Below are 26372 nucleotides of genomic sequence, written 5' to 3'. Positions count from 1 at the left end.
CGACCCATGTCATTCTTCCCTAGCAACCTCTCGCGTAGCTGGCGCAACGTTCCTCCGAACTTACCCGCCTTACAATCCAAGCTTACCCGGGTAACTAAACTCGGGTGTAAACTCATGTTGCTAGACAACGGCACAAGACCGTACATACGTACGTACGGTGGCAAGATTTTTGGTCGGCGTTGGTGACCGTATGAGTGCTTTCGCATTAAATGTTCATTTGGGAATAGAAATCTCCAGCTGAAAGAAATAAGACGAGAAATTGAATCCAGGGTATCCCCTAGTTGGCTAACTAATTTATTATGGGGGAACCGCTGACACACAAGCGTTTAGTGCATCCAAAAGCAACAACTGGAAACGTAACATGTCGACATAATTTCAAGACGATAACCACCTTGTGCAAGAAAGTGCATTATTTTTTACTCTTCCCAACAAGGTATCGCAAAACTTCGATTCCGTTTTCCACAGCAAGAAACGAAGCTTCATCTATTGTGCCCGTTAAAACTCTCTGATATCGTCCCAGCACGTGATAAGCTACAATAATGCAGGACAAGCTGCTTGGCCAACAGGTGAATGCGGGAACAATTAGGAACAACATGCTTTAATAGTAGCAGCGGTGAACAATGAGCGGCATTTCACACGGAGAATTCCTGTCGGAGCAGCCGTACACCTGAGGTGCATCGTATTATAAGAAAGAAGATCGAAAACAGTGCCTTAAAGATTCTCTTCTCCGCAGAATCATTAATGTACTAAAATGCGCTACATCAGCACTGCAACTGTAATATGCGAAAGAAATACTTCAACGCCTTGCTGTCGAATGTTCACTACCTCGTTGCGACACTTCTACTGCGAAGTGCGCCTTGTTGCTAACTGCAATGAACGCAGCCCGACAAACCTTGGTCGAAACATAAGCGTGTTATATTCACCCGTTTCTTGTTTCGGCGCTCTGTGGTTGCACGGAAATGCGAAGATTAGGCCCATATTTTTATGCAGTGAGAGAAACCTTCAAGTGACCGTGTCAGATATAAAGTTGTTTACAGCGGCGGTTATTTGACTGGCATTATGTTGCATACAGGAGGAATGAATCAAAGGTGTTGTGAGAAAAGGAACTGTTGAAAGACTGTTTTTCTTCGCCCAAACTATATACTTGCAATTATAATACGCTGTACGACTTTCATTATGAACGCACGTAATAATCCGTAGCAACCGTATCGTGCTTCTGACTATTGACGTACACCAATAATCAAAATTAGCCCCAGGGTGACAAGCAACCGCACAGCTCAAACACAAACACATTCGTTCACAAACCCTATGGCGCCGAGTACTTGAACTCTTTTTTGACTGCCGAGATAGAGCGGGGAAAATGTTTGACAGGAATACTGCTAATGGTGTACTGAAACAGTGCGATTTTCTTCTACGCAAAGACATAATCGGTATTTCAATAATAATAGCTCTCGCTTCGACTTCCGTGGATGAAATACATCTAGCTGGCGCAGTAAGCTGCTCGTAACCAACAACTTTTGTTTGTATAACTCAAGTGTGTCGTTGAAGCTTAACTAACATCGAAACAACCACCTCGTGCCGACAAAGTTTACGAAAAACGCCGAAATGAAAGTGGAGGGCACAGGTGTAGTCCAGTGTTCCAGTGGAATGTAAGATTAGTTTACTGCCCGGTAACGTTGGCGATAGTGTCATAACTTTGCAACAGTGGAACACAATGAGGACAAGAGCGAGAAGGGACACAAAGAAGGTGACAAAAAGTGTCCTTCAAGTAGTAAATGGATGCTTTATCACTAAAGCGAAGCTTCTCACCACTGACCTTCATGCTTTGTGTAGGTTGTGGACGCCAGCGCTGACTCAATTGATATCGGCTTCAAGCTTATCCACCACAGCGGACCAAGCCCGGTTTCCATAGAAGGCGTGTCCATGTACCTAGACGGCGCGGGAGAGTTGTTGGGAAATGCTGTCACAATGCTTTGCGATCTCTTCCCTCAGCGGCCTAGAGAATTCTGGCGCAACATGTTTACCTGGAGACTCCGGACCATTCTGAGGGAAATATCTGGTCTTCCAAATTGAAGTGCATTGCGAGAGAGAAAGAGAGGAGAGAAAACCCGCAAACCATTTTTTCCTACATGTTATGTGGCTAACTTACACAGGTTGAACGCGGCGTGCTATTAACTTTCATTTAAACGAATAGAGGATGCCTACAAGAGTACCAGAAACAATTAAGGTGGCTGCCGATGTACGCGGAATGTTTTTAACTTCTTCTGCCTTTACTGTCAAATAAGTAAATCGGATGCACAGGGGATTTATTAGTGTTTTTTTTATTTTGCGCATAGAAATGGATTTGGCTGAAAAAGCGAAGAGGACATTCTCTTTCTATCAGGGACGGAGAATATGCTGATGGTTTCATGGAAGGGGAAGTGTAATCGGTCCACCCGAACCTTATATCCATGCCAACCTTCATTCCAAGCGTCAAGTGGGCCTTGTGTTACCTTTATTACGTGAGTGCAGTAAGAATATGGAAGACAGAAACTGCATCTTCGCCGACTTGGTTCAATTTTTTTCACGGTTACTGCTTGAAGCGGTTGAGTTTTTTATTAAGAGATAGTTTGATTCTTAGCGGCCCCGCATCAATATAAGGAAGCTTTGTCAGTTATGCTCTCCAATTAAGAGAAAAACTGTTACCCAGCAGCTGTGGCAAATGGTATTGATCAGAAAGCCAAATAAAGGTGCATCTTTAAGGCTGTCCGCACGTCAGAATGCGAGCACCGCCATCCTTATACCCACAAGCGCACTGAAGACTTCCCATAAGAAGCCCTATTTATTTAGGGCCCTACATTTTGCCCTGACAGCAGCGCGTGATTAGCTTCTGGACGATAATAAACAGGCATCGGACCTGTCAAAGTAATTTTGAGCATATTATGCTCAGCATGAATGCCACTTCGGCGCTGCCCCGCCACCAGTTGTGTCTTTGACGCAACTGATTCCCGTATTCAGCACTGTAGTCCAGACAAAGTACTTCGTTTTCATGAGTGGCGAAAAATAAAGCAAGTTCTTAACGTAGGGTGGCTTTCTCACTTCTTTAGCCTCCAGATTTTCTCGCCAGTGTATGGCCCGAAAGCGCAGATTTTAAGGAAGATTCAAGAAAATTTTGTTCATCCCCACTACCGCAATCGCTCGCTTTTCTTTTACAAATGCGATGGGCGTGAACGGCGCCAACATTGTAGCGCAATTTGCATAGAAGGTAAAGGCCTGACAGCAAGAGGCAGTAGTATTTAGGCACGCCATTAACGTAGGCCACCTATTGCGATAGGACATCGCGATATATACGAAAAAGATGAATTTGCGACATGATAGATGTTACGACCGGTATTGTGTTACTTTACTCAGTAGCTTATAGGCACGTGTGGCAAAGATCAAATGGCAGACCAAAATTTAAAAGCAAAAGAAACATGTTGTAGGTGTTCGTATACAGGGCGTATTGCTTGATACTGTCCGCTGTTTTTAAGATAGGCTTTTGATCTAGGAGAGCAAATGGCTGGCTGCGACGAACATGATATAAATCAAGGAGGTTCTTCTTGAGGTGAACAGTACTCTGTTCAACGCACTAAGGGACACATATATTTTTATGTAATGGTACCAAAATCGTAATGCAGTACATAGGGGGCATCTGTCGGGAAGCCAGAAAAATGCTGTGCACAACTCGTACTCGCCTTTAACCTGGCACGCAATGTCAGAGAGCACACGACAAGCTAGAATAGTCATGAGACAGAAACAGCAATCGGCTTATGACGAATGGAGCTTGTTAAAAACCGCTAGGTGTCTAAATGAAGTACTAAAATATTGTCTTTTTTTCACACTCCTATGCATATTTTGCACTGTTTTGAAGCAACATAACACCAACATTAATGACCGATGATTTCACTGGGTTTTGTGCTTGGCGGTGACAAAGCAAGATACTGTTGTTGAACCTCATACATTTCATACCAAGTTCAATAATTTGGTTAAAACTTATTAGTGCAAGAAGATTAATACACAGGCGCATATATTATTCAAGAATATGATGAGATTAAGAACTGAGAATATAAAGCTTATTAATTAATTTTGGATATTTCGTAAATCTAGAGAGCCCAGGATAATGAGTCTTCCCGTGGCATGACCTAGATGGCAAAGTAAAACTCATAGCGTCCCGCTAATCTGCTTACGCAAGATCGTTTATTCTTTGCACAGAGATAGACTGTAATAGCTTGTCATCTAACATTGTTACTCAAGTTAGCCTACCATTTTTTTTTTAATTTGCAGCAACAAAACGATGTTTGCTAGCAAATTTTCTATCGCATAAGGTTATGCTGCGTGCATTATACAGTTTGTTCTGTCACGTTTGCGGTGAATTTGGGAATTGGTGCGTGTACCCCATGTAGGCATTTATTTTGTATTATTCCAGGTATTGCTTCAGTTCAATGCTGGTTTTTTATTTCGAGTGCTTGTGCTATATTCTTCACGTATGCGTTAATGCGAACGCCATGTAATACTCTCGGACGAGAGCCTTTACGGGTTTTGAAAAAAAAAAAAAAATAAATATCTCGTTATATCTGCCCCTCTAAAAAATAAACTATATACAGCGATATTTGCCAGCAGCTGGTAAATAATGGCAGCACCGCGCTCTCTTACTGTAGTGCAGGAGGCAGGAAGGCGCTCGTAGGCACAATTTAGCGAGAAGAATATTTATAATTTCATAGGCAAACGTGATTTGATAAACGCATATTGCAATCATCCATAATGATAACAGCAGTACTGTCAATAAAAAAGTACAAAGGATGTGCCAAAGCCTGCACATAAACCTTGGTGATTTGCTGATGGCGGTCGGCACAGCAAACCAACCACAGTGCCTTTTTAAAGCGTGATTTTTTAAATTTATATATCAGCACGATCAGAGTTTTCTGTTAAAATACTTAAGAACATTTGGCCTTTTAAAGCTTACATTTGTATCGAAGTATAAAGGAACATCGCCGTGACAAACAAATGAATCAAATCTGTTTTTCTGACGTGCTCCTAGATTGCAACCGCTTTTGTTAAAAGCTGGGATCTATTCCAGCTAAGGAAAGGTTTGGTTGTGCGCACAAAAATTAAACGGGAATCGTGCAAGTTGGTGAAATTGAGTATTCATTCAACAATTTTTCTCTAGATTCTGTCATAGCAACGCGCATTCAGCAGTACATCCTTCGATGCTGTTGTGTGGGACTAGGATAACCTGTATTTGTGTTGTGCGCTATAATTATGTGGATGCTGAGAAGTATTTAGCTCCTTATTTGAAATCTTACCCAGCACTAGATGCCTATAAACGAATAAGATAATATTTACTTTGATGCCACATGATTAAAAAAGGGAAACACAAACATTTTTCAATTTTTTGGTGCTAAAACATTGAAAAACGTACCTTCCGGACACTTAAAACAAGATTTTCTGATGTTGAATTTTAACTTTAGGATATTTAAAACGCCCAAGAAATGGAGAAGACTCTTTCCTCAGTTTTGTGACCGACAGCTAGAGCAGCGATAGACCGACAATGTAGCAAAAAAAAATAAGGGCAACATTACTGCTTGCAGGACAAAGCGCAAGAATGAACGGAACACAAGAACATGAACGGAGCGCTCCATCCTGTCGTCCTGACTGTTCTTGTGCTCTGCTCACTCTTGCGCAGTGTCTTGCAAACACAGAAACGAACTCGCACAACAGTAAGCGTTGCTTGACGTAATTGCGCTCGCATATTAACCGATGTGAACCCACACAGTTTGCTTACCTAGAGAGCAGGCATTCACTCTGCTCCACGTGGAACCACTGCACACGTGTACGACCTGCGTTGGAGACTTTCCTGATTTTTTTTCTTGTTTTTTTTTGCTGAAACCACGTAATAATCCCAATTACACGCCACCTACTACCGCAATTAACGCCGGATGAAGCCAGACAAAAACATTGCTCCTGAGAGTGCTACACGGAGGCAATCCTGCTGCGTACACCATAACACGGGAAGGATTTCCAAGGACACGGCCATCCGGAGGTTGCGCGCTGTACATTGCGAAGGAAACGGCTTTTGGTGTGGATATATGCAAGCACACATAGCGGAGGTACCCAGTTTTGCGTTGAATAATACGGCGTTTGGACGGATCATTAAGAATTTAAAGGCTTTACTTTTACAACACGTAATGTGGCTCAATGTGAAGGTGGTAAGTAAGATTGTTCTAATTTACAGTTAATACCAAAAACGAAGCCACATCACTTTTACTTACTCAGGCAGCCACATATTGGCGGCGGTTGTGATCCCAGTTTGTGAAATCAAGACAGGGCATCGAGATGAGAAAACAGCATTTCAGTGCGGCATTTTGCGGACTCAAAGCATCGAAGACGTAAACATAAAATAACTTTTGTATGAATATTACTAAAACTGGAAGGCAATTTCTGAACACGTATGAAGACCTGAACACTTGATCTAAGATTAGAGTTCGTTCTTTTTCCATAAGCATGGGTACTTACACATTGACTGCCACTTCTTTAGCACACTGCATATTGGAACCAGGAGTGGATTTAGGCGGGCCAGTTGCTTCATGACACATAAATAGCGCTCGTATCTGTGTCTTCCTTATTTTCCCGTCCATCGCGCTGTTATTTAAGCGTGCATATAGGAAATTTTCTTAGATGTTTACCGCAATATGCAAAAAGGATATAATAATGTGCAGGTGATTGTCCAGAAGGTGCGGGCAAGATAGAAGGAACAGCTCCGTGTAGCGTTGAGAATGTATCAAAGGTATGAATGCGTTCGGAATGCGTAGGAAAATAAGTGTTACGGATGGTCCCATGTCCCTCAGAGTTCGTGTCTGAGTGTTTTTTCGCTGACTGTCACAATGGTAATGATTGAGCGGGCCATCAGATTCAAAACCTGCTGTTGTCCGGGCGGCTACAAGAAGTAGAACGCTCATTGAGAAAATGTGGTACAATAGATTCGTATGACAGCGCATAAAGCAAAATTCACGCTTTGTAGCGAATATAAGCGAACACTTCAAAAGCATTTCGATAGCACTGGAGAGGCAGCGTCAATTCTTGTTATGAAAAGAAGCTTTCATAGTTTACTACATCTTGTAGCACACCGTCAAACACACTCGAATTTGTTAAGCTGCACAGTTTTCCCTTTGAAATCGTGACTACAAGTCATGTTTTCTCTTGTTGATTTTTGATGCGCCAAGCGCCTGTGACTAATGGACCCCTGCTGCAATTAAATTGAATTCTATAATTAGGGGCTGCCCATGATTCCATTCCTTGTCTTATTTTTTGCAGCAGGATTTTGAGTCAACAAATGCAAAGTTGTGCACTAATGCTTTCATTGCCTTTCGAGCATTGCAGTGTGCTTGAAACAAGCGGTAGAGTCAGGGCTTACGTGAGCCTGAAATGTTGTTGTGCACCGCAACACGCAACACCAAAAAACATGCTCTTTCTTTTCGCCGTCCTCTGCGGATGTTTATAGAAGCACTTTAATATCGCCTCGCGCCGTGGGCGTGTCGATGTAAGTCTTCCTTCCTTCTCTACCGCCCCATGAAAGAGAAGTTAATCAGAGAGAGGTAGGTGAAGGCTCTATAAACACAAAGATCAGACGAGCAGGGAAGGTCAGGGCCCCTCTTGAGGAAGCTTTACGATTGCGTGCGAATAACCTGCCTTGCTGTAATCTTCGGACACGCAGCCCTTTCTCACGCGTATAAAGAACGGCGCGCTCACGCCTGGCGCAGTGTCAGCTCGGAGAGGCTTCAGGCAGCTGAGAAATTAAGAAGGACAACAAAGCGTGGTAAGGAGACCTTCTAGTTTGTTTATTTTTTGCATGGAGTGGCGCAGGTGGCGCCGCTTCAACCACTGATGAGGGAAATTGGCGCGGCCTTTCAGCACTTAGGAAATTATAATAACTATACTCCACGTGAGATGAGCAATTGGACTCTGAAAAAAAAACAGAATAAACGAGACGTGCATTGCAACATTTTTTAGCCTGTTTCAAACCTGCGTGCTGAGCATTTGATGCCAGAAGAAGTGTATGGCGCTGGTTTAAAGCTGAGCAATGGCCACAAGTTGCTCAGAATTTCATTAGTTTCGGAATACTTATTAAGGTCAGACGATCTAATCCTGAGGTGAAACTAAACAATGATACCCGAGACGTCGTCGCAAACATCGAGCTTATGTCAAAATGCAACTGGTTGTCTTACATGTACACTTTGTTGTAAGAAAGCCTAAATCTTTGTGGCCGTGAAATGAGGTAAATATTGCCGGACGACGAAGACAGCAGAAGCAGGGTGCGATGACTGCCCTGCATAAGCAGCCCTTACCATTTGTCTAAAAATTAATTCCCCGCTTTGTGTAAGCGCTAAAGACTTTGAGAGCGCAATGACATATTTAGTTTTTTCCCCACTATGCAACATGCGCTTCTCTCCGTGAAAGCGAAACTTTCGGGTAACGTTAACAGTTCACATGCGGACAACTTTTTTCAATGAAAGTGTTTAATCTTAACGCCAGCTTGCACTTTTCAATCCGGAAGACTTCCTCGTGCGAGCTCGAAATTGGTGCCACAGAAAATGTGCTTATCACCTGCCCATGTTCTACTGGAAACTATAAGCATTATCGAGAAGTGCGTGGCTCGAAGGGCTGTATACGCCGAACAGACAGCGCACTCTGTACTGGCCTTTTCTGGCCGTGGGCAGTTAGTAATCTTGCGCGTTTGTCGGTCTGGATATTGGTGATCTACAAAACGGTCCGCCTGTATTTCATCGCGTTGGACTGAAGAGCACCAGCTTTCGCGCTGGTGTGTTGAAATTTTAAAGTAATCCAGGTTGCTAGGCGAGAGGACGACTTATTTTTCTTTATTTACAAAATGCTACACACGGAGTGCCAAGCAGAGTGGGCAAAATTGGACGGTTTGCACCAACCGATAGAACGGAGGCGTATGAATGTTTCTCGTTGACCTCTGTTGGAATAGGAGAGAGAAGTTGCCTACCGCTTCTCTAGTGTTCTTCTTGCTATTGATCCTTTACTGTCATGCAAAATTTCAAACGTAGGTTTATATTTATCACAGTTTCGTCCAGTGGGATGCCGCGGTGTGAGGAAAATTTTCTTAGTCATTAACAGCCTCAAATACAGTTCAACTAACAGGCGCTCCGTCCCGTCTTTCTACCTTGTGTTGTGTCTGTTTTCGCGCCTGTAACCAAAAAGATAACAGGTTGGCTTGACAGCATTGTCTTAGGCACCTGACTTATGTGCCCACTTAGCGGGAGAAAAGAGGGGTTTCTTAGCGTACTTTTCAAGCATATATTGTCTAAGTTTCATGCACCTAAGGAATTACTGTTCTTACGGTGATCAAAACTGGTTCGTTGTTCTATAACAATAAATACTTGAACAAATATTCCTCTCACTCAGAGCAGAAAAGAAGTAAAAGGAATAGTTTAGGCCAATACTTACAAAGAAAAGGCATAGCGGATGTTGACAGCTCAGAGCGCATTACCAATATTAAATTGATCGTGATTTGGGGCCTTGTGCCTGCTCTCTTCTACAAGCCAGTTTGTGCCTGATACCAAATACCCTCAGCGTTCAATGAGCCCCATTTAGGTTGAGCCAAATGTGCTTCATGCCACCAACCAAACGGTTTTGAATGTTGTGTTAGCGGCGCATATAAATAAAAGGTGCAGGAAAACTTTAGTTGTGTGCGTTCTATTATGTTTACCCAATGTTTGCGCCGATAGGTACGCGAAAAATGTGCTACAGTGACAAAAATTTATGGAACGAGGAATGGCAAGAAAATTTGTGGTTGGCGCCTGCATTAACCACAAAAAAATTGTAGAATCCGCGTGTTAATTACATTTTTCTAAAGCTTCCACATAATGAGTAGAAGAGCTTTCAATCATATGGAAAGTGTTAGAGGAACCAAAATTTCTTGCAGTTTACAATTACAGTTTTTTAAAGAAGCGTTAAACTGATTGGTATTTGCTTACCCACATGGAGGTTTTTTTTCAGCGCCTTTGACACTATGAAGCCAGTCGCAACAGTCATCTTCCTAGTCCTGGGCGCCGCCTCTGTGGTTGCTGCCCAAGGAGGTGAGCCGACAAAAGAAACCGTGATTTTTTTGTTTTTTGAACCGTACAAGTAGACATAGGATTACAGAGCGATGTAGATGAAGGAAAATAAGGAGAAAAACAGACGAGTTTCACCAAAATTACCGGGTGGTTTTTCACAGTCTAAATTGCGAACTGTCCACTTTTAATTGTGACAAGTTTTTCTTTTAATACTGTGGCATTTCGACAATGTCTAGCTCTCTCTAGGAGGCGTCTTGACCGCAATTGCTACTGTGCTATCTGATGCGGAGTAGGTTTGCCGACGGAAATTTACTCCGCAAACATTAAATTTCCTAGTATTCGGAGCGCTTAACCTACCTCAGCAAACCATGCAAAATTCAGATGTGATCTCCAGTAAAACACTGTAAATCGAAACAAAACAGCACATTATTTGATTACTATAAAGAGATAAGGCAGGTGATGTATGTAATTCACGTAATAGAAACTATACGTAGATTCTTACCAACGTTCATGAAAAACAGGAAACTATGTGTTTGACAACTAAGGAGTGTTGTGTGGTATGTGGTGTAATCTACATAGGAAGAAACCTAGCTATGTTTTCGATCAATGCAACTCTGTAACATCCATGTCACCGACATCAAGAAGATTGAGTTGAAGCATTGGGAGCAAGTGAGGTTAATGAGGAGGAGTCATAGCCAGAATTAGAATGATTTCTAAGTATTTATTCTTTAGTCAACATCAGCAATTTCAACTGTGCTAGTGCCAATGCGACAGCCAACAGATGAGGAGAGTGTATTTGACAATGATTCGATGTGATGTGTCCGTTACATGCCAGTAGCGAAAGTCACACCCAGAATTTTATGCTTCTAAACAATATTTAACGATGCATCACTGAAGAATAGCCTGCCTTATATGAGTGCCAGTTTGCCTCCCGCCAAAAATGATATGGCTGTGGATTCACCTCTATTGATTTTTACATAGTTGCTAATAGACCATATGCTAGTAACGTCTCTGCAGAGGACATAGCATGGACTGGTTCCTTTCTCCGAAATATCATTAACATAAACATTGAAAAGAATGGGGCCGAAGATACTTTCCTGGGGCGCACCGGAACATGTAGGATGGGTTACTATGGCAGACGGAAACACACTGTTGGCGATTAAGAAGAACTTGGAGTTTCTCGTAGCCCAAGAGGAGCTTTAGTACGTTAAAGTGCGTAGACTTTGGTTATCGACACTGTAGCGAGTTAATATATGTACATACAAACACGAGAGAAAGCCAACAGTTACCGAAACAGAGGTATATATATATATAGCTCAGTTGGTAGAGCACGATATTCGGAGACGTTATTCGGACACGATATTCGGAGACGTTATTCGGACACGATATTCGGAGGTCATGGGTTCCGATCCCACCGGGGGCATGGTTGTTTTTTATACAGCTTTGATGAAATTTTCTTGAAGCCATAGCTTATTCAATGTATTATTCTCCCATTCACCACCACTACAAATTATAAAAAATATAAACATTCCCCTATGCACCTTGGTAACGGTTACTGTTGTCATCCTTCATATGTTTGGCAAACGAGCCCCTGATTTCCTTTGCCTTGTCTGCTGATAGCTTAACAATGGTCTTGGTTCTCGAAGTCTTGATGCAATAGGTAGCATCAAGCACTGCAAATGCACTGCTGCACTTCATCAGCACTGGAAATTAAAAAATATATAACATTCCCCTGTGCACCTTGGTTTCGGTGATTGCTGGTTTCCTTCATATATTTGTAGAATGAGCCCCTGATTTCCTTTATATATATATATATATATATATATATATATATATATATATATATATATATATATATATATATATATATATATATATATATATATATATATATATATATATATATATATATATATATATATATATATATATATATATATATATATATATATATATATATATATATATATATATATATATATATATATATATATATATATATATATATATATATATATATATATATATATATATATATATATATATATATATATATATATATATATATATATATATATATATATATATATATATATATATATATATATATATATATATATATATGCTGTCGTCTGACACAGAAAAAAAAAACAGAAGGCCGAACCAATGTACGCCAAATACAGAAAACAAGAACTGGGAGAGGTGGGCACGCAAACATCTCCTGAATAATACAGCCACGTCACTGAGCATGTTATACAACTATATCGGCAAATCACCTTTGTTTAGCATGCCAATGGACAATAATCATACGAGCTGCTCAGTCAGCATTATTTAAGAGGAAGTTTTTGTCAGCAGTCTCGCGTACTTCATCGGGGTGGTTCTTGCGGAAATTTGTTCCAGTGCTCTCGGCGTGCACATTTTTATTGGATATCTTTGATACTGGAACACCGTAAACCAATTTTGAGACCAAAATATTCCAAATTTATAGCCTGGGAAGAAAGCGGTGTTAGAATGAGTCGATCCTGTTCAAATGACAGAAAGGTTTTTTTTTTTGCTAGCCATTTCATCTGCTTATTACGGAAGCAAAAAGAAATTGGTCAGAGAACACAACCAAGGTAAATATCAACCTGAGGGAACAGCCACTCTTACAAATGACGTTTAAATATTGGTTGCTAAATACATGTCTTCGTTGGTTTTGAGTTCATCATCACAGGGGCCCGTGAACGGGTTTTTATCCATTGCGTTCATCATACTTAGATGCCTTGACATCCGCATCTTCCTGCGACTTTTCTGACCTGGATGTCCGAAACTTGGTACAAGCCACTGTGGACCGATTCCCAAAGGAGCATACACCACCGTATCAAAAATCCCAAGAAATACTACCTGGCCTCACCATTGGCAGCGTTGTGTACAGAAACCTGAACGATCTCAAACCCTACGGCGCCCCGCTGCCGTACTGTCACGAAGGTTCAAGGTACGTGCAAGTGGACCTGGCCACCACACGTGCGGAACTGTTCGCCACCGTCCCCTGGAAGTACTGCGGCGGGAAAGCGGGAGAAGCTTCATCCCGTGCTGATGCTGGAGTTACGGTCATATTCAAGGTGAGGCGATATACTCGTCCCGTTGCTTCTAAATGCCCATTACTTAGAAGGATTACGTTCAGTGCTTTTACAGTAGAAATGCGCTCTCAAATATCCGTTGTAGCATTGCGGAGAGTGGATTTAAGTTTAAAATTCGTTCAGATGTACGCTAGAGGCGTCCACTAATTTATATACAACAGTGGCTTATAGATAAAGCATGGGAAGAGGTTCTGAAGAAAGAGACGTTCACTTTGCCGCGAAGTGTGAACTGTGAACACGGCTACTCGACATGGGTCCCCAGTAACGCTGCTTGTGGGCAGATGGGGAAGGACAGGAGAAGCGTACCCACTCATGCGACGGCGAAGCCCAGCAGTGAGAAATGTGCTCTCGGATTGCATTATACGAGAAATGAACAGACGCACGTTCATAAACATTGTCGAAACATGTTAACACGGATGTCGACAACGGGTTCATTTGCGTCCACAGTGCAGAACGCCAGGAGCCCATGCAAACTGCGGTATGTGTACGCGATCTCGTTGAAGCTATTTCGCATTTGTCAGCCCGCTCTGACAGGACAGCCCGCTTGCCTACAAGTGAGGCAACGAAGAAATGAGAACAGTGAAAAATAATTATTACAAAATAATTTAAAGCTACTTAGCATACAGAGAGCAGGTTTCATTTAAATACATCAAAATTTGCTAGCTTTCCTGCCCTAGTCAAAGAACACATGTGCCGAGAGAAGTGTTGTGTTGCAATGTCAACACCTCGATAATAAGACCTCCATAGATTCGTTCAGTTAGTCTTCCTTTTTTCATTTCTTGCCTTGGTAAGCAGCGCCTGTTCTTTCATGTGCGTGGTTGAAGGTGTCACGCGTATTCTGCGATTACGTTATAATCTGTCGGCCGTCACAGTCGATTAGGCTTCCTTCTGTTTCGCATCCACTGGCCTATCACGTCCACGACGCGCGAATCAAAGCGTCCTCGTCAAAATTATACGGCGCTGTTAAGAAGGCCAACCGTGATCAATATGCAAACCGCTTTTCCTGCGGACAATACGCCTAGCGACGTAGTGCCGCAATCTCTAATGCGAGTGACGACTCGATAGTCAGACATTTCATGTAGCGCAATGTTTTATCGATCCGGCTAACCAGTTATTTACATGCGCAAATACAAAGTAGAAAGGAAGAAAGCAGCATTGAGACTATTGCAGGGCAGTTGAAGTGGTCAGGCAAACATTCTTCCGATTAGGGGCCAAAGGTGCGTGGCCAAAAGACCACCTCACACCTGACACGTTTTACAAATATATTCAGGTACATTGTGGAGAGGGTGGGGCCAGAGGATGAGATCAGAAGCCTAACGGTGAAAGGCAGACTTTTAGTGCATTCCTGTGGTAAAAATAAAATGGTTCGCACACCTCTCAAAGCAATGCGGAAATTTGGGAAAGCAAGGCCTTTATTCGTGAGCAGGGTGTTGAAGGCAAACAGGCATCGTGTACCAGGGTGCAGAACAGATGTTAAGGCGCTGGAAAATAACTTTAGCAGGTACCCTACGACTGTTGCCCCGCACAGAGGAAATGATACAATGCCAATCAGGAAGCGTCTAGGCGTGGGGATTATCTTACTGCCACTGTTGTCCGGTTATTTACAAGAAGTATTCAGAGAACTGGATTCCGAAGAGATGGGGATAACACGTAATGGACAATACCTAAGCAATCTCTTGTTTGCTGTTGCCTTCGCTTTGGTAAGTAACCCAGAGACCGAATAGTAAAGCATGATCGAGGACCTAGACAGGCATAGCAGAACGGTGGGTCACAATTTATATGCAGAAATTAGGTGTTCTGATAAATGGTTTCGGAAGGAGTAAACTTTTTAAATTTGACAGCAAATACTGGAATTTTTCAGGGTCTTTATCTAACAAGGAAGGAAGTATCCGCACAACTGTATTATGTGTGCAATAACTAGCAATAATTCTCTTCCCCCCGCAGAGTTATATGGCAGCGATTTTTGTGCGCCGGCTTATTCTCTTTTTTTTCATTAAAGAGCTTCTCCCTCTGGTTAAATAAGAGTATGTTGGACTGCATTTGGCAGGAACTCTGAGGTGTTGAACGGCCGTTTTCTAACATCCTTCAAATGGGCAACCGGAATGGTTAGAAACGCTGAATCTTATTTCTCCTAGTTTATGCAGCAGGAACTGGGAGGCTATCACGAACTTGAACGAACAGGAAAGCCTACAACGAACGAAGTAAAATCAACACACCAGGCTATGCAAACGACGATTATAGGCGCAACGGTAAGATACAGGAAGAGAACAGGATGGGTCAGGGAACATAAGAGATTTAATAAAATCCAAGCTCAAACCATGACGAACAAATGGCCATGTAATCGCAAGGAAAGACAGCCCATGGTCCTTTAAAGCAACGGAGTTGATTCATACAGAACGTGAGTGCTGTAGAGTGGGCCATAAGGTTGCTTGGGCGGATAAGATTAGAAAGTTTCCTTGCAAAAGCGGGCCACAGCTGGCAGACTCCGTTATTTAGTGGCGGGATATAGGAAAGGCCTTTGCTGTGGAGTGGAAGTAGTCAGGCTAATGATGGCGGCCAGCAGAACAATATGCTTTTATTCAGAAATATCCTCTTGAGGAGACATTTTTGTTCATGCACTGGGCACCAATGCCTCACTATATGGTAAGGCTAAACTACAACAATCACTTGCTCTCAGAAAGAATATCTTCCGTCTGTGGACCTAAGTGCCATGGATGAAAAGGACAACGGAATTTATTAATTGGACGAATTTTGCAACAGCGTAAAATGAGGTGTTTGCGAGGTTTCATAAACTTGAAATAAGATTCGATGATTGTGCTTTCACTATTCGTATTAAATTCGTTAGCGCAAGTGTTGTTTGCAAAAGATTCCGAGTAGTTGATTCAACGCGAACTTGGATGAATCGGATACCGGGGAGAGAATTCAAAAGCATTTCAATAGTTTCTTAGCAGACAAGCCGTGTTTTATCAGCACCGGGAGAGCAACGCGTCGGCTCTCTTCATCTTCATGCAAACAAAAGTGCACATAAGATATTTTTACAAAACAAGAAATTTTGCTTTAACAGCGTTTGACACTACCACCAATTTTGGTGAATAATTTTGCCGTAATTTCTCACGAATATGACGCTGCGTAGTGTATGTGATCCTTTTAATTTTCGAAACTTCTAAGGGAGCTGAGAAGTTTGAATGCCTGCCGTATTAGCCAAGCCGTGGCAACTCCGATTGGCCTACGTTCAACTAACACGACCTCAACCACGCACGACATAACCGAGCTGTAGTGGTGCCGCTCGAAATTTTTCACCAAAGCGGCGCTCTTTACGGCGACTTCGAAATCGCCCGTCCTAGCCCCGAATCTTGTGGCCCCTCCCCTCTTGCTTGCTTGCTTGAATGCCGCCGAAAACGGTTGCCCACGTCCGGGAGGAGTGGCTATTCGTTCGTCCGGTTGTGTGCATGCATTGTCGGCGTGCTATAGGCGTTGTGGAGTTGCATTCTTTATATCAACTGTTTTCCCTGTCTTCATTGAAAAAGACTAGGACGCGCGAAACCATGGCGCATAATCGGGGGTGTCAGCTGCCATGCTCTGCGAAAGCTAAGAGGCAGCCAGAACGCAGGACGTTCTGCAATAGAACCATTGTCGTCACTTTGGTTGCTTTTGTAGCGAGAGCTACATTACGCCAGCCGCTTCGCGAGGTAAGCGTGGCTGCGCGTTGAGCCGTGGCACCATCGCTCCGCCAGCTGTGTGCATGCGCGGAGCGACGTCAAATCGCGCAGCTGGTGTGCGCGCCGCGCGCCCGTTACGCTATATTTCGAGCCTTGAGCGCAGCGGCTCCTTGGCTTGTCACGTGGTTGGTCACGTGGTGCGAAGCAGCTGTCGGCGGCGCGGCGCCGGCGAAATCGAGGGGGGGAGGAGGAGTGGAGAGGGTAGTGAGAGTGTGAGTACACGGCCAGGGATGAGGATGAAGAAGGAACGCCCTGCGAAACGGAGCGGCGAAATGCTGACTTTGCCATTCGACTGAGCGAGTTCCACTCGGCCAGATATACGTATAGCGTCATTCCAGGCTTAACCAGAGCTAAACAGCCAAATTTTTCTAATTTAGCAGCCGGGATGATTCCTTTTTGTGGCTGGTGTCTGCAACTGCTGCTGTTGCTGACAGGAAGAAAGAAAAGGAAAGTGCACGGGCCGGCCTACCGGCTCAAGCCGAACCACCTGCCTTGGCCACCTGTGTCTTGGTCACTCCCCCGTAGTGGGTATGTGCCAGCAACGTCTGAGGCCTTCCTTCCTTCGAACCACGCTCGGTGCCACGTGCTGAAAGTAGGAGAGGTAAAAGATAGGAGAGCAAAGATAGAATGAAAAGGCGCGCGCTTTTACGCCGCGGTACGAACCCGGAGGCAGTGCAATACTGGGCCGACTCGTCCCAGAGTGCTTCAAGCACCTCGCCCTATTCCAATAATAAGTGTAATATCTTGGGTCCAAGGACCCACTCCAGATTTGATTGTAATATCTGCGGCGGATCCTTGGGCCTAAGATATTGTAATAGTATCTGCATATTGTTCAATCTCGTAGTTTGGACGGTGTCATAGAGTGAGTGTGGATCTATACGGGAGTAAATATGATAATATTTTGGCTATTAAGTTGGTGCTCGAAATTGGCATATATTACTGCAGAACGTCAAACATAACGGAAGCATGTATGTCTTACAAGCACCTCTTTCCGTTAGCTTAACTACGGAGCACCAGGTCCCTTTGGTATTATAAAACGGCGGTTGAGCCCTTCACAACAATATATACGGCGTGTGGTATTGCTGATGTTAATCGTAACTGTGGCGATAAAGTTCCTTGATATATTCAGGAACTAGAGGGCACTGGAAGTCTTGAAATTCTGTTTCGTATTTTGACTAAATGCGTATGCGCTTTAGAATTCGATAATCAAAGTCAATATTCAAACATTACTCGCACCCGGAATTTTCACGTTAGCACAGGATGAGCAGAATCTACCTCTGTGGAGATTCGTACTGTGCCGACTGGTATCTGTTGATCTATGCTGAAGGCTTTTGACAGCGTTTTATCCCCGACCACTTAATTTTGCTTCAACTAATATCGAGTGCATGCTTCAACCTTAACATTATTTGCTGTACAACGATGGTTTGCTGTTTCGCACCTGTGCAAAAATAGATGTTTGTGTAAATGTTTTTTCTTTCACTGCGAGAAGACTCATGACTAACTTATGAACTTATAAATCATAAATCGACCCTTGCGTACGCACGAGGCTGGACCAGGACTTTGGTGCTCTGTTTCGCCTGCCGGTCACTGAGGTAATTAAAAGCGAAAAATCGTGAATTTCTCGGCTTTTATCGGTATCAGTGAGGTGAAAGATTGTCGCGCAGATATACCTGAAATTTTAAGTTGTTCACTCTTGTTTTTTGACAATGAAACTGTTAAATTTTTCTCCCCAGGTGGTTGAAAGTAGCGGCGGCAACGAAACGAAGCTGGTCCATTACAACGGGCCGCATTTCGCGAACTTGCGAGTCTCCTACGTGCGTCTGGATGGTGCCGGTGATATATTAGGAGCCATCTTCGGCTCCATGGCGATCGTCCTGCCTAAGGTGCCTGAAGCATTCTGGAATGACTTGCTCATTTTCCAGCTGCGGAACCTGCTTAGAGAAATCTCATGACTTCACCAAATACACAATTTTCATTGCAAACGGAGGGGCCATTTGCATTCCCTACTGGCTTCGTCTTGTGTTGTCTTACCATGCCATTAAAGTCATGAAGTAGATCTACACAGTACGGGCCACGAAACCGTATCGAGAGTTGTGGTGTTATGTAGTCAACGGAACGTTCACTGAAATTGCGGGTCTCCCATTTATGACCAACTTTTGTACAAAATGTTATCTTCTTGAAATAAAATCGTGCATGCGCAGTGGGCTGCCCTCTGACCTCAGGTTTCAGCCGCAGACTTCCAGCTGTGCCTTTCTATCTTGACGACCTGCGTTACCAACCTGATCCTGCCCGTTATTTAATCCCTTACATTGAGGAAAAAGAGCGATATGCCTCAGGCCGCATCGCTGCGTTTCTTCTCATGAAATTTAGTTTTTGTGTCTCTCTGAGGGCATTCTTTACTTGCTCAGTTACACTTAAATAGGGATTGTGGAATACAGCGTGCTACAACCCATACCATTCTTGTTTCAGTACGCAAGAAACCGGTGAAAATTTATATATTAGCTTCGAGTGAAAACTGCACGTGGTAAATTACTTGTGACTAACGTAATCACTTAGGCTCAGGTGTTGCAGGTGATGCGGGAAACATCCTTCCTGAGAATGAAAAGGAATGAGCATTTGGACACGGGACTGCAAGAGGCGTGTGGCCTCAATAGCAAGGAACGTCTAGCACTTTGTATTCGTGACATTTGCGGCAGGCGGTGCGGACGACGAGGATGAAACCTGCCTTCGTTAAGTTGAAAAAAATTAAAGGCGTCTATGCCGCCAGCACTGAAGTTACCCTCATGAGAGAGAGAGAGGTGAATGGAAATGCAGGGAGGTTAACTAGCCGGCACTCAGTATGCTGCCTTAAACATGGGAAGGGGCATGGAGGGAGAGATAAAAAGGGAAGAGAGGGTAAAGAGATCATTTTTCATGTGACCGTAGGCAATTACTAACAGGGTACACAGGGCACACACTGCATTGCATAAAATATACAGGGTGAATTTTCAACCATGACGCAATTAACTTCACCATACCTTCCAATTCTTGAGAAAAGCATTTTCGAGCGGGAAGCCGCTTATGAACGCAATTTTTTCATATAATGTAAGATTTCACTATAACCACCATTATATCTGCAGATCACGTGACGGCAATCTTGTATATTTTTTTCTATTCACGTTTTTGCTATCGTAAAAGCGTTCCCCAATGTTTTCTATAGCAGTCTTAATGTAGGATGCGATCGATGGAAACATTTTAAAAGAAACGTTTTACTACACAGCAGAACAATGGACCATTACCTTCAATATATCTGTAAGAGTGTCTTGTATTTTTTAATTTTCCAAATTTTTACCCGAGAAAGCTGGACATAAAACTATAACCGACCCTTGGGTAAGGTCTGTTGACGACTGTGCAACAAGACGGATGTTACATACGTCATATGGATCACTAGGTAGAAGAATAATAAATCAAGTCATTTTTAATAGGTAAAGCTTAAATAAAAAAATGCATGGCCGTGAACATCGAAGGTAAGCTGTATATTTAAATTTTTTTAATCACGAACGTGCTTCGAAACATCGAGCGTCAAACATACGCACTTCAAAGCTCATTCAGTTAGCTGCCCTGTTTTGCGCATTTGTAAAATTGCGTCTCTCGCACTTTTTATGGAACATATATATGAGCAATAGGTGTGGTTGATGGTGCAGTTTAATTCAACTTGATTTCGCCGACGGTATCATGCGCAGCGACGCCATTTTATACTTTAGTTATCCGAGAAAGCCAACGCAACAAGCTTTGAAATGCGTTTTTTTAACTTTAGATATTTCGAACCACATTGCCGAATAAGAAGATTTAAAAACTGGATTGACCTTCTGTTCAATGAAAGTCAATTTCGTAACACAACCTTGCCCCTGAGATGAAAACGGAAATTTTTGTTGGTTAATTCAAGCCAAATCATCGTCAACTTATAGAACCACATGAAGCCCATGATGTCCGCTTTGCTGTGCATTCCTGCTTGACAGACCGCACCAACGTATTTCTCAGTTTGAAGATATAAACATCTAAATGTTAAAAGAAACCAAACTGCACGGTGAAACTGAGCTGCTCGCGCCATGGGCACAAAAAATCATTATTCTTATACTTTCTTTAGTTGTGTTACCAGTTAATGTAATCTTTGACTCCGTGCTGGCATTGCTCTTCACCCGGGATTTGCTTATTTTACTCCAGGACGCTGATTACCTGCTTTTTAGTGCACCCCTCTGTGCACAGCTCGCAATTCTCTTAGCTCGGGTTGCAGAATTTACGGTGTTTTTCCTGTCCCCGTGTTCCTATGTTGTGCTTGGTCGATGTCTGCATCGTATAAAGCTGAAGGCCAATTTGCCGCATGGTGTTTCACTAATATCTATGGCTGCAGAAAGTACAGAACTCGAAGCCGCAAGGAATTCCAAATACGAATGACGCAGACCTAAGCCTGAAGATGGTGCAAAACAGGTGCAACGTACATATCTACCACGTTACCTATCTTACATGTGTTTGTTGGCGTGGTACTCTTAATGCTTGAACACAGTGCGTTTAATACGTTCAAAAAACCCTTAAGTGGAACGCCACTATTGATAATATTTCATAAATCTACAATACAAAAGAGAATGACAGCAATCTTACTTCTGTAAGCGTTTTTTCTCTAAGAACGATATTATATTATAATTGATTCCACTGTAACGAGCCTTTGATAAATGTATTAGGTGCGCCATTTTTAGCGATAGATTAATTTTGATCCTGTGGTGGTTGTATCGTCGCAGGAATTGTTCGAGGGATATAAACACAAATTCAAGCCGTAGGTGTTATGGTTCGCACGTCGCGAAGCTTTCCCCGTGTAACACATCTGCTCCTCTGTCACTCCGGTTTGAGAACATCAACGGGCAGCGATTTCTTCCTGGCTCATTTTGGGTTCTCGTTTTTTAAGCGAACCGATATTTCTCAAATAGCTTCCCATCTCAAGGGCTCTGCGTTATCATCGAACAGAATTGATCTATTTTTAAACTGCACTCGTGGGCCGCTCTTAATACGGGTTGCATCGAAATGACTTTATTAGGTCAAAGAAAAGGTTTCAGGGGGGTATACTACTGTTACAGATGTGCATGGATGTAAGCTTCACGTATGGCCTGATCCACTAACCATCTCTGGCCGGCAGGCTGATTGGTCTGTAACGCAGCCTCCTTGGAGGAAAGAATATGATGAGGGGACTGTAGGTGAGGAAGGGCATTCTGAGATGTACTGGAAGAAGGTGTATTTGGGAAGGCCACAATACTCACAATGACGAGCCGAATTCTACAGTCTGGTTTAATATCAGGTTGGTAAGCGAGGGTCAATGAATGAGGAAGGGGCCACCTCCAGAGCTGTAGCATGAAGCGACCTCTGCTATTGAGCAATGGTTGTTTGAAATCGGCCTTAAGTTTGCATGAAGTTCCTCTTGAGGAATTCAGTGCACTCCTTCATGTGCAAGCTCTCTTTTCAAAGGTGCGCAGAGATGGGCACAATAGACAATCTCATTCGGTGAATATGGCGGTGACGGTAAAGTGGAGATGACTGAAAGTTGAAGAAATAAAGAAAAGTTGCTAGAAACCCTTCTTATAAATTGATCCCTCCAAAACATCTGTGGTAGCGCAGCACACGTTTTATGTGGGAAGCGACTGGACATCCTTGTGCAACTTAATAAATTAAAATGCTAAAACTGTATAGGTACTGCTTTAAATGTTAACTGGTGCGAAAACACCCTTATACTTATTCAAAGTATTGTACAGGAATCAAATCAGGTAAGGATAAGATGTAGACAGTCTGGCATAAAGATCGCGTTGAAAGATTTTAAAAATATAATTTTGCTTTCCTTGGGATCACCTCTGCACAGAATCAAAAATGAATTGCGTCCTACATTGCATTCCCTGGTAAGGTTTGAATTAACATGTTGGTAATTAGTTATGCGCAGGAAGTGGAAGAAACGTAGATATTACATCTGTTCTGATGTGTCGATGACGGCCATTTGTGGTCTAGTGAATGTGACAGCACAAAGTGAAAGGCGCCAAATGGCTGGCTATATTTACAAATTTTCTTTCTTCTATTTGAAAAAAAAAACTGGTTTAGAGGTAACGTGCTTCTTAGAGCCATGCTTTCTGCAGCCTTATTTTGCACATATGAAAGTACAAATCAATGATATTGCTCATTTATTACAGCCCAAAAGCTCCTACTGAAAGTCTGGAATCGCAGAACAATTCGTCATTCCGGCATAGAGTTTAATACTTTGCCTGTACTATGAATCGCTTCTTATTAAGCGAACAAGCTTCTATCTTCTGATATTGAAATCAGAAAAGCATGCCTTAATTGGGAGAAAAAATTACCTTCTTCAAGGCTTGTTTATATATGCTGTGGACTAGTGTGCCACGTGGTTCACCTACAACGTACATTATGACTGTATGATGCGTGCATAGAAATTTCTTTTCCTGTACTGAAAACTTGGTACTATTTCTTTATGACCTATCTTTCAGGCATTCTTTTGAATCTTAAGCTACGGCGAACATCTCTAATGGGTTATGAGTAAATGTCTTAGGCTCATCGAGCATGGAAATATGACTATATGTGTACATTTTGATGGCTTCTTTTCTACATTCTTATGAAGTTAGATACATTTGTCTGCCGACGCCGATAAGAATAACTAAGTCAATAAATTGTGACATATTTCCTTCTACCCTGCACAATATTACTCAGAAAGCGAAAGTACAGGCATCGCCTATTGCATTTACAGGATATGCTTTGAAGTAGTATTGTCCATTTAGCGATTTCGTGATATTCTGTTTAGTGGCAGCCCATTTAGTGGTTTCGTGGCAGTAGTGTAAAGCCCTATTGAAACTTGACGTGTATTGTGTAATGAACTTTATGCTGAAGTGGAAAGGATAAATATTTTTTCGACAATTATGAAGAGGAAAATCGCCAAAGGCCTATGTGCCGAGACACTCGTGCAGCTGCACGAGGTCTTGATCATAAAAGCTGGATTCGCATTCACTCACACTGCAGCTCTACTGACGAGAGCTGAGATGAGCCGAGAGTTGAGGCGGCCTACACATACCCCTCCTACTAGCAATGATTCCTCTCGTTGAATGAGTACAGCATTTACTCAAGGCGCCGAGGTTTCCCACCGGAAATACAGTGCAATGCACAAAAGTTTCCTGATGCGCAAGGTGAATATTCTTGGTCTCACAATGGTGCTTAATCGCTTAAAAACTTCTACGCTTAACAAATTAACGGATGCCTGCTCTACACACTGCTTGCGCCACTCTTGGATGAATGCTAGTTTCGACCGAGTCAAATGCTTTCTGGAAATCCATGAAAGAAATCTACCAAGCGTTTCAGAGAAGCACAGCAGTATTATTTTGACAAAACGGTTTCTGAGGTGACGAGAATCCTTTCTGCGGCATAGTAATGCAGGTGTTGGCGGACTTAAAAAGCAGGCGAATCATGGAAACTAGTAGAGCGTTTAATTAAATTTAAATAGTAAACTTTTTAACTACTACAGATAAGCTTCTGATTGCTACTAGCTACTTGTAGCCGGCGTCTGGTAATACTCATGTCAGTTATAAGATTTCAAAAACAAGACTACTCTCGAAACTGAGGGCCAAAACATTCCAGCTATTTCTCGGGCCATTCTAAACCCGCGCCTAAGGGGGAGGGGGGGGGGGGGGGCAGAGCGACATCAATCAAACCGCGACATTCGGTGACGCGGTTACCACGTGACATTTTCTGCCCCACCTGCGCTGCAGCTGCGAAGAGCAACGGTGCAGCTCCGTGATTGAACTGAGCTCCTGTGCGATGAAGCATTGCCGTCGGATTCTGGCCGTGGCCTCAACGTAGAGAAAAGGCGATTACGTCCTCCTGCACTTCCTTCAGGAGAGGAAAATGGTGTAGAAACTCTAGGAATCACGTGACTTCGCTCTTGCGTGTCAGCCGCATAATGAGCGCCGGGTTTTCGCCCAAGAGTTTCCACAAGTTTTCTAAACGAACTTTTTAAAATAAAAGAACGTTTTTTTTCGGCATAGAATTCTCAGCGGCTTAGCGAACCGATTCAGAATACAGCTAAGACGCGCTATCTAGAAGGCTGGTTAAATAATACTGCGTATTTCACTTTTTGAATATTACTTTTACTTCTGGTATTTAGAAATTACAGGTGGGGAAAGACAAGGTACACGAGCAAGAGAAATACGGTCTGAACGTTGTAATCAGGTTAGTCCAGCAGCTTGGCGACTGCAGCATCGGGGCTAGTTGAACAGGCGAGTGACTTGATGCCAAGGAACACCTGCATGCGCCTGCTGTAGGCGTTGCCCTGCAAAAACAATTTTTTTGTGCAAACAAGGAGTTCATGATTAAGAAAAATGCTGGCATCACGCGGGCTGTGGTATATATTTTACTTTTTTTGAACCTCCTTATCTGGCTTCTTGTGCTTAATACTTGAAAATGAACTCTTCATTCCGGATCAGCATATATATGAAGAGGTGATTTCGTAAAAAAATTCATGCACGTCTAGTATTCAAAATTACTTTTCGAGTGTACTTACGACATTTAGTGGTTAATAATTCTGGATATCCAACAAGGCTTCATAAAACATATCCTCTACACCTCATGTGAAAGTGATATAAATGTGGACATCGAACAGAGCTTCATATAACAAATCCTCTTCACCTCATGTGAAAGTGGCATGGTTTCCTCTTACCAAAATACTGCGCACCCTAAATTTCCCTTAGAGAAAATGTGCAGTGACCTACTTTGCACTCCCATATGTCGATGCTTGCGTGTGTGTGTGTGTGTGTGTGTGTGTGTGTGTGTGTGTGTGTGTGTGTGTGTGTGTGTGTGTGTGTGTGTGTGTGTGTGTGTGTGTGTGTGTGTGTGTGTGTGTGTGTGTGTGTGTGTGTGTGTGTGTGTGTGTGTGTGTGTGTGCGCGCGCGCGTGCGTGTGTGCGTGCGCGCGCGCGCGCGTGTGTGTGTGTGTGTGTGTGTGTGTGTGTGTGTGTGTGTGTGTGTGTGTGTGTGTGTGTGTGTGTGTGTGTGTGTGTGTGTGTGTGTGTGTGTGTGTGTGTGTGTGTGTGTGTGTGTGTGTGTGTGTGTGTGTGTGTGTGTGTGTGTGTTTGTGTGTGTGTGTGGGGGGGGGTGGTGAGAGACAAGCATTTCTTTAAAAATAGGTCTAAAAGATAGAGCTCTGCATAGAGGCTTCACTGTTGACGCCAAAACAATGGACGCAGGTACAGACGGCTCCAAAGTAGGCACGTCTCTCTGTCTGATACCCGCACTTGCCGCAGTTCTTTCGCCCCTAATACTGGACAGGCAAACAAATCGACGCTGCCAGTATTAGCATAAAAGTGTGCATTAGGGGACGTGAGTTTCAGGATGATGGATTTTTGGGATTCAACAAACGACCGACAG

The 26372-nt window shown here is 42.9% G+C and overlaps 2 protein-coding genes across 2 annotated transcripts in view; one reads left to right on the top strand and one right to left on the bottom strand.

Annotated features, from left to right (window-relative positions):
* LOC144132880 (uncharacterized) overlaps positions 1-26372 on the bottom strand; it is a 74742-nt gene that overhangs the window by 34244 nt on the left and 14126 nt on the right. The window lies entirely within an intron of this gene.
* LOC144132879 (uncharacterized) lies at positions 7704-19156 on the top strand. The gene is made up of 4 exons (XM_077665594.1): positions 7704-7831; positions 10039-10118; positions 12855-13198; positions 18669-19156. The coding sequence occupies exons 2-4, from the start codon at positions 10052-10054 to the stop codon at positions 18885-18887; spliced, it is 630 nt and encodes a 209-aa protein (XP_077521720.1). The 5' UTR covers positions 7704-7831; positions 10039-10051; the 3' UTR covers positions 18888-19156.

Source organism: Amblyomma americanum, chromosome 5 (genome assembly GCF_052857255.1).
Source record: "Amblyomma americanum isolate KBUSLIRL-KWMA chromosome 5, ASM5285725v1, whole genome shotgun sequence".
NCBI lineage: Eukaryota > Metazoa > Arthropoda > Arachnida > Ixodida > Ixodidae > Amblyomma > Amblyomma americanum.
This window is presented reverse-complemented; position numbering and strand designations above follow the sequence as displayed.